Below are 16479 nucleotides of genomic sequence, written 5' to 3'. Positions count from 1 at the left end.
AACCATGGAAGTTCTGGGCTTGCTTACAGCTTTCAGTTTACTTCTAAATGCCACCCAGTATCTGAGTTAGTTAAATGGGAGGCTCAGCTCTCTGAACACTTGGTCCCCGGTTGCTGGAGCTGTGGGGAGGTGGCCCAGCCGGGCTGGAAGGTGAGTGCCACAGGACAGGCTTTGGGGATGTGCTAGGCAAGCGCTCTATGAACTCTCTAGAGGCGCAGAAGTGAGAGGCCCTGCCCCTCCTGACACCTCACAGCCCTCTCTGCCCGGGCAAATGCAGGGCCTCAGTCCCACAGTCTCCGCTGCCTCTCAAGAGTCCCTTCAACGGGCTTTGCAGCTGTGGGCCACAGCTGGGCTGGACCCGGAGAGGCTGCCCTGGGCCCCAATCCCTTCCTGCTGGCCAGGGAGAGGCAGACACGACCTGAGCCCTGTTAGCAGCAGGCCCAGGGTCACTCAGGCCACCGTGGCGTTCCCACTGCTTTCGGGGGACAAGCTCCACAAAGATGCCCCTGTGGGGAGCACAGACGCAGGTGCTCCTGGCTCTTGCTCTGCACAGTAGGTGCGGTGCTCCCGAGGATGCTCCTGGGGGGTCTGAACGCCCACCAGGAGGAAGTGACCCTTCCAATTGGCAAATAAATCTCATAGATGGAGAAGCTGCCCCAAGGAGGAAGCTGTCCGTGGCCACCAGGCTGGGACATATGTGGCAGGACGCAATGCGGTCTGTTAACTCCAGCCTTCGGGCTCCTCCATGGTCCCTCTGGCTCCCTCAGCGGAGCCAGCGAGCCCAGGGGCCTCCAGTGCCAGGTGCAGTAGCCACGGAGGGGCGAGGGCACGTGTCTACCAGCCTGTCAAAGCTGGGGAGTAGGATTAACAAGAAAATACATAGAACAGTTGCTGGAGAGACGGCTTAGCAGCGAAGAGCACCACGCACTTCTCTTGCAAAGGACAGGGTTCGGTTCCCAGCACCCACTTGGCAGCGCACAACCATCTCTGACTTCCAGTTCCAGGTGATCTGATGTCCTCTTTTCCCCCCTGAGAAGGCAAATGGTGTATGGACATGTGTGAGGATAAAGCATCCACACACAAAATGAGCATTGTTTTCTAAGATGATACTGTGGAAATAAAAAAACACCAGGCACTACATAGGTTTTTCGCTGAAGGTCTACGTCCAGTGAGAGCAAACTGAGTGTTTTAGGCACATGACTATTTTTTGTTTTGTTTTGTTTTTTTCCAGATGGGGTTTCTCTGTGTAGCCCTGGCTGTCCTGGACTCACTTTTTAGATCAGGCTGGCCTCGAACTCACAGAGATCCTCCTGTCTCTGCCTCTGCCTTTCAGAGCGCCGGGATTACAGGCGTGCGCCAGCAGGCCCGGCATCAGGCACATAACTTCACCTCTCTGAGATGTGAGAAGGTGTGACTAGGATGAAGCCTGGGGCACCTGGCAATCTTTGTCTTCTGAAAGCTGACTTTAGGAAGCAGCTAAATTCAACTGGGATTGCGTCTGGTGACTAAGCCCAGGGATCCAGTTGGGAAATGTCCCTTGGAGTTCAAAACAATGTGTAATTATAGAGCCCGGGCCTGTTTGTCCTACTGTCCAGGAGGCAGACGGACCACAGCACCTGGCGCATTTCTATGTCCCAGACCTGCCTCTCGGCCTCCACTGGACGTATAAAATCCTAAAATCACCCCTGTCCGGAACCTGAGTTCCCTTCCCTCGCCTGTTCTCAAGTGTTGTGTCCCCACCCCGTCTGTCATCCTTGTCATCACCATTGTCACCCATGTCCTGTCCCGCCCACCCCACCCCCATCTTCTACCTCGCCAGCAGCCCCTTCCTGCACCGACCCTAGAAAATAAAAACTTCAGTACATTCTACTCAAGACGACTCAGCTAGCGCTTTATTTCTATTTTTAAAGTTCTGGCTATCGCCTGTGTGCATCTCTGTGTGTGAACGTGTACACACACGTATGTGCGTGTGCTCCTCTGTATGTGTGTGGTGAGCACCTTGGTGCAAACACGGAGGTCAGAGCACAGCTTGCCAGCGTTGGCCATGGCTTCACATTCAGCAGCAAGCGCTCTCACCCACCGAGACATCTTGCCAGCCCTTGGTTTGTGTTTTGTTTTAAGGATTTATATTTGTATTTTATGTATGAGTGCTCTATCTGCATGTATACCTGCAGGCCGGAAGAGGGCATCAGATCCCAGTATAGATGGTTGTGAGCCACCATGTGGGTGCTGAGAATTGAACCCAGGACCTCTGGAAGAGCAGCCAGTGCTCTTAACCACTGAGCCGTCTCTCCAGCCCCTAAGATTTATTTTTATTAAGATATTTTGAAGTCTGGTGCAGTGGTATACTCCTTTAATCCCAGCACTCAGGAGGCAGAGACAGGGAGATCTCTGAGTTCAAGGCCAGCCTGGTCTACAGAGTGAGCTCCTGCACAGCCAGGGCTACACAGAGAAACCCTGTCTCAAGAAAACAAAAACCTAAAAGTAAAATCAGCTTATAACGTTCCCAGCAACCACATGGTGGCTCACGGCCATCTATAATGAGATCCGGTGCCCTCTTCTGGCGTGCAGCCACACATGCAGGCAAAATACTGTATAAATAATAAATAAATAAATCTTTAAAAAAAATGTGGACAGGAGAGATGGCTCAGTGGTTCCAGATACAAACTCCTTTTGCAGAGGACCCACGTTGTTTCTGGCACCCACACTGGGCAGCTCCTACCTGCCTCTCGCCCCAGCTCTTGTGGGGTGCCCAGGCTCTGCACTGTGTGCACACACCCACACACAGACACGAAAATATTACATAATTAAAAATAGTAGCCTGGCCTCAGCGCACACCTTTAGTCTCAGCACTTAGGAGGCAGAGGCAGAGGCAGGCCGATCTCTGTGAGTTCAAGGCCAGCCCAATTACACTGTCAGTTTCTGGCTAGCCAGGCCTACATACTAAGATCAGAGTCTTACTATGAATGAATGAATGAATGAATGAATGAATGAATGAATGCATAATGGCGCACACCTGTAATCCCAGGACTTGGAAAATGGAGGCAGGAGGATCTGAAGTTCAGTTACTTAGTGAGCTTGAGGCTAGTCTGTGCTAAATGACATTCTGTCTAAAAAACTCAATAATGAAAACGCAAGAGAAAGGTCTGGATTTGGGCCCAGTTTAGCAGCTTCTCTCTAATTGACGCCAAGCAAAGCAAGTCGCTCGGTTCCTCCACCCAGCCCACGTTCTCCCGGACTCCTGTGACCTCAGGTGAAACAAGAAGGTTCCGAGAAATCGAGGCCTGATCGAGGCCTGTGGCTTGTGCAGTGGGAGAGGCAGCGGGCCCACATCACCTCATTTGATCCAGGATTCCAACACGCTGTGGAAAACCCAACACAGGCTTGCAAACCCACTTTCTGAGTGAGGGGACGGCCCGGGGAGGCCGAGGGAGTCTCCCAAAGATGTCAGCTCTTCAGTAGGAAGCTCAGGGCTGCCCCCAGCGACCCCCAGCTGGCGGTAACCCCGCCTGTGTCTGGCTGGTCACCTTCCCAATCTGTCACCCTCTTCTATTGTTTTGGATCCGGAAGCTTTGGCAAACCTTAACCAGATGAGACCCTGGGGGGAGGCAACCCGGAGAGCCAGCCCAGCCTTTCACTCTCCAGCACCCCGGCCGGCCCTGACTTGTGCCACGGGGATGTGCCTGAGCGTCAGGCTGCCGTGCTGAGGAGGGCCGGGGGTCCGGTCCTCCCCGCGGTGGCTGGGTCTTAGAGGTCGGGAGAAGCTGAGCTGAGATTAGCTGGCGAGGAGGGGAGGCCGGGGAGCCGCAAGGCGCTGGAGACGCTGACGGTGACACAGAGCCAGCATGCCGCTGCAGGAGGAGGCCCTGCGGGAGGTGTGGGCTTCGGACAGGTGGGAGCCCCCTCATGGCCTCGCCTCACCCGAACCCCAGTCTCAGGGTCGGGGGTGGGAGGGGAGCGGGTAGGAGTAAGAAGGCCGCAGCCTGGTTCCTCTGTACCCCCAGTGGCCATGAAGAAGAGTGGCTGAGCCCGGAGCCCCCGCTGCGCCCCAAACAGGTGTGTCACCAGGCTGGGGGGCTGGAAAGGAGGTACAAAGGTCCCCCACGGGGTGCGCAGGAAGGGGCTGCCCAGGGGCCCAGGCTGCCCGGTAGAGGCAGCTCCCTGCCTGGAGAGTTTAGAAGAAGAAAGGGGGTTTAGGGTGAGGGGTGCCCAGGAAGACTGGGGGGGGGGTCTTTGGGTCTTGGAAGTGACCACCATGCACGGAATGGCCATCATCCACCTCTGGGTTAATCCGAGGCTATTTCCGTCTGCTCCAAGGGATTAGAGGGGGATGGGAGCACCGGAGTCCCCTTCTGTCCCCATGACCCCCCCATTCCACAGCGACCCGCCCAGGGGCAGAAGTTGAGGAAGAAGAAGTCCGATACCCCCGAGTCCCCTGGCTCCAAGCCCCGCAAAGCTGGGGGTGAGTCCGGGGGGTGGGGCGCGGGAGGATGCGGGCACCTGGGGGGGGGCTGACGTGGGGCGCTCCAGGCCAGGACCCCGCTGAGCGGGAGGTCTGGCCTCAGGCGGGCGCAGGAAGCACGCGGAGCCGCCCGCGGACCCCGCCGAGCCCGCCGCGCCCACGGTCTACGACAAGTTCCTTCGGGACCCCGAGGCCAAGAAGCCGGACCCCCGGCAGACCTTCCTGGTTGCCCGTGCCCCGGATGTGGGAGGCGGTGAGTGAGCGGAGGGGGTGGGGGGCACAGCCCAGAGCCGGGGAAGCAGGTGTCTGGAGCCCACAGCCCAGAGGTGGGGGAGGCCGAGGCCACAGGGGTCCAAGCTTAAGCCTTTCCGTGCCGATAGTAGCCAGGAGTACCCAGGATGGGTCAGAAGCAGCTGCAGCTGCACAGGGACCGGGGGAGGCAGACTGAAGCATGTGGGTGGACGGGTCAGGAGGGAGGGGGACAGAGGGACAGAGCAGGGCGCCCCCCTCCCCCACCGCAGCCCACTTCAGGAAGGCACTGGAAGCCCGCCCGGCGGCACCCTGCATGGACTGCACCGCTGGAGCCTACGTTACCGGAGTATTCTATCCACAGAGGAAGAGGATTCGGAGGACTCGGATGACGATGAGGAGGAGGAGGAAGAGGGGAAGAAAGAGAAAAGCTCTCTGGCCCCCAAGAAAGCACCCAAGGAGAGAGAGCGCAAAACCAAGGCCCTGGGCCCAAAGGGTAGGTGCCGGGAGCGGTGGGCAGGCAGAGTCCTCAAAGCTGCTTGGGCCTTCTGCAGAGGCTAGGCCTCCTCTGACCCTTTCTGTCCACCGTTGATTGGTCCTTGGTCCCCAAGGAGCTCCATCATGGCTGCCACATACTGCAGAGGGGGAGCAGGGAGGAGAACTGGGTTTCCCCCGTGGGGTTTTGCTTTCAGCTCTATCTGGCTCTGCGTTATAATTTTTATAAAGGATAGGAAAGGAAAAAAGAGATCTTTGGCTAACGGCAGCGATGGCTCCCCGCCTGGGTGCCTGCCCGGGAAGGTCTGGTTAGGAACATGTGGGCTGCTGGGACCTGGTCTCTGTGGGGGCGCAGAGGCTAAGAGCAGGGGTTGGCGAGGGGCCCTGGAGGGATCAGAGGCCTAGCCCTGGGTCGCTCACTCACTGGTTCCCTTTAACTCAAGACCGACAGACCACAGAGTTCCCTGTCTGGCCTTCAGCCTGGGAACCTGAAGCTGGATGAGGGGCTGGAAGGTGACTCTCAGCCCCAACAGGTTTCTTCCCTCTCTGACCCCCAAATCCCCTGTGCCCAGGGGACCTAGGAAGCCCTGCTGTCTCTCGGAAACCACTGCAAACCAAGAAGAAGGCAGGGGAGGGGACCAAGCTGAGAAAGGCAAAGAAGAAAGGTAAGCTGGACGGTGGGGACAGGGTCCCGGGGGGGGCTGCTGTGGGGGACTCCGTCTCCTGTCCTTTCTGCAGGGGCTGGGGAGACTGACAAGGACCCCTCGGGGAGCCCAGCAGCCGTGAGGAAAAAGATTCCAGCCGCCATGTTCCTGGTCGGGGAAGGGGGCCTGCCTGAGAAGGGTGTGAAGAAGAAAGGTGGGTGAGCTGAAGGGTGCAGAGCATGAAGTATGTGTGTGTGTGTGTGTGCACACGTGCAGTGTGGGTGAGAGCTGGGCCACTGGGGGAGGGGGTACCTTGACATGCTTGAACTTGAGGCTTTGGCCAGTCGGGGTGAGGGTTCTACAGCCTGTCCTCCTCCGTGCTCAGGGCCCCCCAAAGAGGAAAAGAAGAAGAAGGAGGAAGAGGAGGAGGAGGAAGAGGAAGAGGAGGAGGCGGCTGCCGAGATGAAGAACAGCAACCAGAAGGGCAAGGCGAAAGGGAAAGTCAAAAAGGTTGTCACCTGAGGGACAGGCGTGGGGGGCTTTGGGGTGGGGTCTGGGCACGAGGCCGAGGCCTGGGAACATCAGGTTCATGGGGACGGAAGAGGCGTGGCTCAGGGCACCCAGGACCCATGCGCTTTGCTGTCCTGGCCTCCCGTATGCAAGGCAACCATCACATAGCCCCCAGTGAGAAGCCAAGTGTCAAAGTATCAGGGAGGCTGAGCACACAGCAGCAGGGCACTGGTGTTTTGTGTGTGCATGTGTGTGCGCGTGCATGTGTGTGTGTGTATATGGGGATAAGGTCTTGCTATGTAGTCCAGGCTAGCTTGGAATTCCAGATGTGCCCTAGCCCCTGCTGGTACTGGGATGACCGGTGTGAGTCTCGGCCTGGCTTCTGTGAGGCACGCTTTATACACCTGGGAACACTGAGTGCCGGGAGTTGGCTAGCTGAGCCAGTTGTTAAAATGCTCCACTCTGAGTTCACCTCTCAGGACCTCTAGCCTCCCAGCCACGAAATAGCCCTAGCGCCACGTTTATGTAAGCCTAGCACGTGGGAAGTGAAGACAGCAGGGTCAGAGCTAACCTCAGCTACATAGTGAGGTTGAGACAGCCTGGCCTCCATGAGACCCTGTCTCAAAAAATAAGATAGGAAAGAAAAGAAGGAAAGCTGGCCAGTAGCAACACAAGCCTTTAATCCCAGCACTCAGGAGGCAGATAGAGCTCTGTGAGTTCGAGGCCAGCCTGGTCAACAGAGCGAGTTCTAGGACAGACAGAGCTACACAGAGAAACCCAATCTTGAAAAATCAACCAACTGGGCTGGAGAGATGGCTCAGAGGTTAGGCGCACTGGCTGGCTGTTCTTCCAAAAGTCCTGAGCTCAATTCCCAGCAACCACATGGTGGCTCACAGCCATCTATAGTGAGATCTGGTGCCCTCTTCTGGCGTGCAGGTGCACATGCAGGCAGAACACTGTATACATAATAAATAAATCTTTGAAAAAAAAGAAAAAGAAAAACCAACCAACTAACCAAACAAAGACGCAAAGGCTAGAGAGATGGCTCAGCAGTTAAGAGCTTTTACAGAGAAACCAGATTTGATTCCCAGCACCCACATGGCACTTCACAACCTTTATAACTCCAGTTCCAGGGCGTCCGATGGTCTCTTCTGACTCTGAAGGCACCAGGCATACACAAGATACACAGACATACATGCAGGCAGAACACTCATACGAAGGAAAATAAACCTTTAAATACAATAATGAGTTAACCTCTGGCTGCTGAAGGCTCCAGAATGTCCCCTGAAGCCCAGAGTCCATTCTGGTTGGATATCTTCCATTGTCAAGACCTGTTACCTTGAAAGGCCGCTCGGGCCCACACACTGGAGCACACACACAAGGGGGCCCGGCCAGGATTACCAGCCCTCTCACAGGAGAGCAACACCAGGGCCAGCCCCGGTCCCAGCTTTGTGGGTGTCATAGTGTGTGTAGGAGTGTCAGGTCTTCAGGGAGGGATTCGCACTAAGCAAGCCACTGACACGGATGGCTAGGGTCTCTTATCCCAGGGAGAAACAGGAACCCACACAGCAGGCTTATGAAAGTCACAGGCGACAGGGCGTGGTGGCTCACACCTGCAATCCCAGGTGGATCTCTGTGAGTTCGTGGCTGGCCCGGTCTACAAATTAAGTCCAGGACAGCCAGGGATACATGGAGAAATCCTGTCTGCGGAAAAAAAAAAAAAAAGCCACAGGTGTAGAATCATTTGAATAGGCGATGACTTTTCCCACCTAACATTCCAGACATAGTCTCGTGTTTCCAGAGTTTCTTCTGGAGCAGGCTGGAGCACGGTCAAGATGGTCATTTGGCCCTTGGCCGAAGGCCCCAGGCCTTACCTCACATGCCCTGTAGAAGGCCCTCAGCAAAGTGCTCAGAGATAGCTCTGCCGCCTCGGGTCCTGCGGCCCCCAGCCTGTCAGCTCCGTCTCTCCCCCGAGGGACCCAGCCCCCATCCCGTGAAGCCTGGAGCAGCAGGCGAAAGGGCACCAGGTAGCGCCCTGCCTCCCCCTGTGACTGGTGTTACGAGGAAATTCTCCAAGAGCAGAGGGAGCTGACGCGATCATGAGTCAGCTACCGCTTGCAGAGTAACGAGCAGCCTCCAAGTTTGCCTACTTAGTTTCTAAGGGTCACAGGTCTAGGGGACGGCTTCCCAGAACCGAGAGGGCTCCCGCTGTCCAGCCAGGCTGGAGTCACCTGAAAGTGGCTGGCTAGGAATGGACAGTTTGTTTCTAAAGTGGTTTTGTCCTTGGTTGGGGGCCTCTCTTCCTCTCCTATAGACTGTTCCTGTCGGCATGACAGGACCTCAGTTTCTATGCAACAGGACAGCTATCCCAGTCTGTTAAAAGCGAATGCAAAGAGTTGTTATTTGGAGAGCTAGCCATGGTGGTGCACATCTCTATACCGGGAGGCTAAGGGGGATTGCAGTGAGCCAGCCTGGGCTACACAGTGAGTTTGAGGCTAGCGTTGGTGGCGTAGTGAAACACTACTGCAAATAAACAAAATAGGGGCTGGAGAGGTGGCTCAGGGGTTGAAGAGTGCTGGCTGCTCTGGCAGAGGACCTGGGTTCAGTTCCCAGCACCCACATGGCGGCTCACAGCCATCCCTAACAGAGGATACTGCACCCTCTTCCGGCTTCCCAGGGCACCAGGCCCACAGACAGACATTCGGACAAAACACTCACACATATCAAAAAAACAAAACTTTTCAAAGCCTGTCACTACCACAACAGGACCGGACCTGGTAGGTAGCTTTATCCCAGCACCTGGGAGGTGAAGGCAGGAGGATCAGGAGTTCAAGGCCAGCCTGGGCTCTGTGAGACCCTGTCTTTAAAAATGAAAATGAAAACGAGAAAGAAAGTTGTATCCAGCTGACAGACCCTTGGTGGTGGAACCTGAACTCAAACTGGGACTGTCTGGACCCAAGCTAAATAGTTATAATAAACCACAGAATTCCAGAGCCGCCCATCATGGGGGCTGGGCTCTCGTGTGTGTGTGTGTGTGTGTGTGTATGTGTGTGTGTGTGTGTGTGTGTGTGTGTGTGTGCCTCAGTTCTCAGGCCTAGATGCTAACCCTACCCTTCTTCTCCCTCCAGAAAGTGGTGAGTGGTGGTGGCCTGGCCTGCCTGGGGTACAGAGAGGGGACCTATGGAATGGGGTGCCCTGGCTGAAGTACCATCTGCCTGTACAGAAGGAGGAGAGGGCCCCGTCGCCCCCTGTGGAAGTGGGTGAACCCCGGGAGTTTGTGCTGCAGCCAGCGCCCCAGGGCCGGGTGGTCCGCTGCCGGCTGACCCGGGACAAGAAGGGCATGGACCGTGGCATGTACCCATCCTACTTCCTCCACCTGGACTCGGAGAAAAAGGTCCTGAGAGAGGGGCGGGGATGCCTAGCGCTGGGGGCGGTGCCTAGGGCTGGGGGTGTCTAAGGCTGAGAGGCAGTTTCAAGGGCGCTGTCTGGGCCTCCCCGGGCCTCCAGTTGCATCGCCTCCCTCATCACCTCCTCTGTAGGTGTTCCTCCTGGCGGGCCGGAAACGCAAACGGAGTAAGACCGCCAACTACCTCATCTCCAGTGACCCCACCAACCTGTCCAGGGGAGGAGAGAATTTCATCGGAAAGCTGAGGTGCAGCCGCGCTTCTGGGCCACCGCCAGTCATTTCTGCCCCACTGTGGCTGGCAGAGCACCCCCGCCCCCAAACCGCACGCGCCATGGGATGCTGCAGGGACCTTTCCCAGCCCAGGGCGTGTGGAGCGTGGAGACCTCTCTTAGAGCACGGCTCCAGCTGCTTGAGGGCAGGGCCAGGGCTGTGGCCTTTGTCATTGAGGACCAGCACTGCCCAAGTACTATCTCCTCTAGGAAGATACACTACAGGGCGTGACGGCATCCGCCATAATCCCAGCCCTTGGGAAGTAAAGTATCAGGAGTTCAAGGTCATGCTTGGCTGTGTAAGGAACTTGGAGCCAGCCTGGGCTACATAGACTGTATCCATAGCTTAAACAGGGGTTTGGTCCCAGCACCACATAGGTGTCATGGAACATGTCTGTAAAACCAGCACCTGGGAGGTTGAGGCAGGAGGATGCAAGGTTCGAGGCCATCCTTGGCTATGTAGCAAGTTCAAGTTTAACATGAACTCCTGAGACTGGCCTCAAAAAAAAAAAAAAAAAAACAAAACAACAAAAACAAAACAAAACAAAAAGGAGCAGGGCGTGGGAGACAGAGGGGCAGAGCTTGGCGAGGCTAGCCTGGTCTACACAATTAGACACTGTTTCAAAAATAAACAAAAGCACCTGAGCTGGCGCCTTTAATCCGAGGGGCAGATGGACCTCTCTAGAACCTGAGCCCAGGACAGTCAGTGCTACACAGAGAAACCTTGTCTCAAAAAACCAAAAACCAAACCAAACCAAACCCAAAACCAAACCAAAACAAACCCCAAAAGCAACATTTACTGAATGAATGGATGGATGGACTTATTTATTTTAACGAAAACTGTGCAGGGCCCTTTCCTTCCTGTGCCTCAGGCATCGTTCTCAACACTTCTACAAAGATTAGCCAAATATTTCATTCTTGGATCAATCACCTAAACCCGAGGGAGGACTGTAGCTGTTCTGATTTACAGGGGGAAAGGCTGAGGGCCAGCAAGACGGCAAAGGGGGCAAGCCTGCCGCCGAGAGTTCAGTCCCCGGGACCGCAGGCAAGAGGCCAGAACTGTCTCTTGAAAGCTGTCCTCTGACCTCCTACCTTAGCGTAGGTCCCGGGGATGGAACTTGGGTCCTCAGGCATTGCTGACCATTGTGCCATTTTGCCAGCCTCACTTTTGTGTTTTTTTTTTTTTTTCTGAGACAGGGTGTCCTGTAGCCCAGGCTGATTTAGACCTCACTGTAGGGTGGAAGATGACCTTGGATTCCCCATCTCCCACACCCACCTGTCCCCGGCACACCTGGCTCTGCTTTTCCTGCTGCGGGGGACTGAGCCTGAGGCCGGAGGCGTGCAAAGACAACAGTGCTCCACCACTGAGCCAGGCGGTTTCAAAATAACCAAAATAATAACTGTGAAGCTCTCCTTTCCTTCAAGGGAAGCCTGGATTGGAGCACATGACCTCCTTAGTCTCAAGACACACAGTGGCCCTTGTTCTTTTTGTTTGTTTGTTTGATTGATTTTTGAGATAGGGTTTTTCTGTGTAACTGAGCTCTGGCTCTACCAGGCTGGCCTCAAACTCACAGAGATCCGCCTGCCTCTGCCTCCTGAGTGCTGGGATCACAGGCGTACGACACCCCCACCCAACTCGCCCCTTGCTCTTGAACTGGGAGATTGTGGGGAGGGTCTTGGGGTGAGAGGAGGCAGGTGCTCCCTCGCCTTGGCCCAGCTTTTTCCTGCCCTCAGGTCTAACCTCCTGGGCAACCGCTTCACGGTCTTTGACAACGGGCAGAACCCGCAGCGAGGCGGAGGTGTGGATGTGGAGCGCCTGCGCCAGGAGCTGGCAGCTGTGGTCTACGTGAGAAGCGGCTGTCCCTGTCACAGGAGGAGCCGGGCCTCCTTGGGTAGGATGCGGCCTGATGACCGTCCATCTCTGTTTCAGGAAACCAACGTTTTAGGCTTCCGAGGACCCCGTCGCATGACCGTCATCATCCCTGGAATGAACTCGGACAACGAGAGAGTCCCTATCCGGCCCCGAAATGTGAGCCTCTTCCATGCCGCCCCCCATCTCCCCTCCCCCCCAACCTTGCCCCACTCACTGCGGTCAGGACCGGAGGGAGGCTGGGCTCGACCAATGAGTCCCCTGAGTAGGCCCGTCACAGAGTCCTTCTGGCCGCTTGGAGAATGAGCTCAGGTTCTCTGCTGCTGAATTCATGTCAGGCACTGTGGCACACAGTCCTAGAACCCCAGGCCTCGGGGAGTGTGGTGGAGTCAGGGGCATCAGCAATCCAGGGTCATCACTACTTACATATTGATGGCGCCAGGCCAGGCCAAGCTACTTGGGACCCTGTCTCAAAGAAATGAGCAGGGCTGGAGAGATGGCTCAGCAGTTAAGAGAACAGTTTGCTCTTTCAGTTTGGTGGGGATTATTTTTTTTGGGGGGGGGTTAGGAGCATTGTTTCTGAGGCAGGGTCTCACCGTGTAGACCAGGCTGGGGTTGAACTCACAGAGATCTGCCCGCCTCTGCCTCCAGAGCATGGGGGTGAAAGGCATGCACCGCCATGAGGCAATGGGATCCCTCATGAAGCTAGAACGCCAGCCTCAGCTAGTGACCATCCTGGCTAAAGGTCATAAGGGCTGAGGTGATTCCAAGGGGCAGAAGGTGCCTGTTTAACTGGCTTTTTCTCTGAGAGAAAGGAGATGTCACTGCAGGGTTTGGGGCCAAGGAATGGCGCTGGGAAGGAATGCCAGCTTCCGTAGCTCCAGGGTTGGGGAGACACATTCCGTGTTCCTAGGTGACTGACATGTCATGGTACTCACGTACCGTGAAAAGCAGCAGCTCTGTCAGCTGCTCCCTCATGCTCCATGCTGGGAGCCCACGCTGGCCGGGAGCCGGGCCCTGTGGGTTCTGTGGGCTCCACAGTTGTTTATTCTAAGCCCATTCAGTAAGAACCAAGGTCCCAGTGTGCCACAGCCTGGTGTGTGTGTGTGTGTCTCACCTAGCAGGCACAAGTTCCTGCGATGGAGCCCAGCGCCCCAAAACCCAGGCACGCAGGAGGTAGAGGCAGGAAGATGAGAAGTTCAAGGTTATCCTCAGCTACACAGGGGATTTTAGGCCAGCCTGGGCTATATGGGATCCTGAAACACACACACACACACACCTGCATGCAGATCCCCAACATCCAGATAAAAGCTGGCCACACTAGTGTGTGCCTGCAACCCAGCAGTGGGCAGGTGGAGGTGGGTGGACCCCCGAAAGCATCCATCACCCAGCCAGGCTCCATCGATGAGCTCGGCGTTCAGCAGGAGCCTAGACCAAAAGAACACTCATCACAGTAGTGGCACAAAACTCTTGCCCTGATTGCCCCTCCAGGGGACCCGGGTTCAATCCCCAGCACCCACATGGCAGCTCACAACCATCTGTAACTCCAAGATCTGGCACACACACTCAGGCAAAACACCAGGGCAGGTTAAAAAAAAAAACAAAGAAAAACTCCTGCTGGGTTCCAGCTGTGCCTTCCCCTCTGGGCCAGAGTGTCCCCCAACACGGCCTGTTCTCCCCACATTGTCGATGCCCTCTGGGCGGAACAACACTCACATGCGAACACACATCCTGGCCCCCGGGCGAGCCCAGCCACCTCTAACCACCCTTTCCCTGTCACCTCTCCTTGGGCACGCCAGTCCAGCGACGGGCTGCTGGTGCGCTGGCAGAACAAGACACTGGAAAGCCTCATTGAGCTGCACAACAAGCCCCCCATCTGGAATGAAGAGAGCGGCTCCTATACCCTCAACTTCCAGGGCCGGGTCACCCAGGCCTCCGTCAAGAACTTCCAGATTGTGCACGCTGACGACCGTGAGTACCCGAGGGCCACCCCGTCAGCCCCTGACCTCTCCCCCCAGGACATTCCAGCGGTATCCAGAGGAAGGGAGGGATGCGTTCCTGGAGTCTGGAAACCACCCTAGGCCCAACCCCGCTGTGTGGAGCGGTGATGGGGCCTGAGGCCTGCACAGAGGAAGAGGGTTAGAACTTATTATTGGTATCAGCTGGGCCTGGTGGGGCACACCTGTGATCCCAGCACTCGGGGGAGGCAGAGGCGGGCGGATCACCGGGAGTTCGAGGCCAGCCTGGTCTACAAAGGCAGTCCAGGACTGCCAAGGCTACACAGAGAAACCCTGTCTGGAGGAAAACAACAAAAAGGAGGAACTGATTGTCTTAAGGTCTCATTACTTTGATTTGGCTGTTCTGAAACTCTCTAAGAGGGCCAGGCTGGCCTGGAACTCACAGACACCTGCCTGCCTGTGCCTCCCTGAGCACTGGGATCAAAGGCGTGCCACCTCGCCCAGCTAAGGGGTTGTCCTTTAAGAGTGGGATTGTTGGGGTTTGGGCGGAAGTGTACACTGCCCTGTGTGTCCCTGGGAGGTCAGTCAGGACAGCGTGGGGAAGTCACTTCTCCCCTGCCATCCTTTAAGCCCCAGGAATCAAACCCAGGTCATCGGGCTTGACCGCAAGCGCCAGGAGTGGGAAATATGGACCGTGCAATTCTTAGGGTCCACAACTTCTTTTTTTTTTTTTTTTTAAGCTTTGTTATTTTGATGTGTGAGCGCCTGCGTGAGTTCTGTGCACCTGGTGTGCGTGCAGGTGCCCACAGAGCCGCTGGAGCTGGGGTTGCAGGCGGTTGTGTGGGTGCTGGGAAGTGTACCCGAGTCCCCCAAAAGAGTGAGCAGTATTGTTTCTGTTGCTGCTGCTGAGCCATCACAGACCTGCCCTAAAGAAGTTTGGGCAAGAGCCACCCTCCCCCTATCCCTGTCCCAGGAGTACCACAGGAAGGACTCCAGGGTTAGAGGATTCGGCCGGTACTATGCCCTCCCCCATCCCCAGCCCAGACCTGGGGTGGAGGGTTTTTTGTTTTAAGGTGGCTAGCCTGGTCTTTAGAGAGAGTTTCAGGCCAGGACTTTGGGGAGGGATATAGCAGAAGGAATAGGAGTTCAAGGTTAGCCTTGGCTATGAAGTCCTGTCTCAGAAGGAACAGAGAAGGGAAGATGGTGGGGAGGGGTGATTGATTAAGATTGCTTGGCATTGGTAGTTCTGATCAGAACGAGGGGGGGGCTGGTCTCTTTAAGGGTCGGAACAGCTGGGGTTAGAGAAGGGGCAGAACCAGGGTCAAAGGTTAGCCTTCCAGACTGGGGTCAGGGCAGAGGAATGAGGCCAAAAGACAACAGAAAAGTGAGGAACGGGTTCCGGCTTGGGCAAGTTTGACAGGGTCCTGTACTGCAAGATTACAGGTTTGCAGTAACCCAGGGCGGCAGCCGATAAGGTGGGGCTCCTGCCCCAGGACTCGGTGCGACAGACCCTGAGGGCGGGACTGGCTGCACGACACCGAAAGAGGAAGGTGGCCGGGGCAAGACCGACCTCGCCGTGGTGAGGGGCTGCCTGCCACGGTGGGGCCACCCTCACCCCGCCGTCCGTCCTGGCCCACAGCCGACTACATCGTGCTGCAGTTCGGCCGAGTGGCTGAGGACGCCTTCACCCTGGACTACCGCTACCCGCTGTGCGCCCTGCAGGCCTTCGCCATCGCCCTCTCCAGCTTCGACGGGAAGCTAGCCTGCGAGTGACCGGCCCCACCGCCCTTGGCGCCGGGAAAGCATCAGTGGGGGGCGGCGGGGTCCCTCCCTCAGCTCCCCCGGAAGGGCTCACCCCTCTGCCTCTCGGTGACCTCCGCGCACCCTCCCGCCTGGCACCGGCGGAGGAGATGGGGATGGCGATGAACATCTGGACCAACAGCCTGCCCGCCCCCTCCTCCCCAGTCACTTCCTGCCCGGGAGCCCGAGTCAGAAGTTCGAAGCCCCTCCGGGCCCGCGCTGGAGGGGGAGGCGGAGGGGGGGAAGGACGGCGATGCGGGCGTCAGGGATCCACATCCCCAATAAAGTCACGTCCCGGCTGAACGCAGAGGTAGTTCTTGGATGAGTGCGCGGAGACTCCGGTCGTGGCGGGTCCTCTCGAACCTCGGCGGGAGCGCAGGGTCCCGGCCCCCCACTATCTCGGCAGCAGGGCGGAGAGGGAGGGCCCCAGAGGTCCAGGAAGAGGGAGAAAAGGAGAAATTCGAGAAACTAGCCACTCGGGGAGAACCAGACAAACCGGGTCCCGGCAGGGCGGAGCCGGGTCTGGGGCCCCGGAGTGGGGGGCGGGCTCTCGGCAGGAGGGGCGCTGCTGAGGCCTCGGCACCCGAGCAGAAGGGTGGGGTGCCCGAGACCCCGTGCGCGTTCGGGCGCCGTTTGGATGCGCGGAACCCCAGCTCCCCAGGATCCTCGGACACCTCCGGGAGTCCAGCCCAGTGGGCAGAGCTCCACTCCTGGCCCCGCCCCAGGCCCGATCCCCAAAAGTCAGCGGGGTACCCCAAAGGGGGTCGTGTAGGGGAGGTGGGGACTCAAGATGGAGAGAAGAGGGGTGCGCGGGAG

At 57.0% G+C, this 16479-nt stretch overlaps 1 protein-coding gene across 1 annotated transcript; it reads left to right on the top strand.

The window, feature by feature from the left end:
- Positions 1-3441: 3441 nt before the first annotated feature.
- Positions 3442-15644, top strand: Tulp1 (TUB like protein 1). The gene is made up of 15 exons (XM_060369170.1): positions 3442-3892; positions 4005-4056; positions 4381-4462; positions 4566-4715; positions 5076-5207; positions 5779-5871; positions 5945-6064; positions 6236-6360; positions 9251-9256; positions 9584-9754; positions 9900-10012; positions 11770-11881; positions 11966-12064; positions 13705-13876; positions 15503-15644. Exons 1-15 carry the CDS (start codon positions 3846-3848, stop codon positions 15634-15636), a joined length of 1608 nt encoding a protein of 535 aa, XP_060225153.1. The 5' UTR covers positions 3442-3845; the 3' UTR covers positions 15637-15644.
- Positions 15645-16479: the final 835 nt, after the last annotated feature.

This window comes from Meriones unguiculatus, chromosome 16 (genome assembly GCF_030254825.1).
Source record: "Meriones unguiculatus strain TT.TT164.6M chromosome 16, Bangor_MerUng_6.1, whole genome shotgun sequence".
In the NCBI taxonomy this organism is placed as follows: Eukaryota; Metazoa; Chordata; class Mammalia; order Rodentia; family Muridae; genus Meriones; species Meriones unguiculatus.
This window is presented reverse-complemented; position numbering and strand designations above follow the sequence as displayed.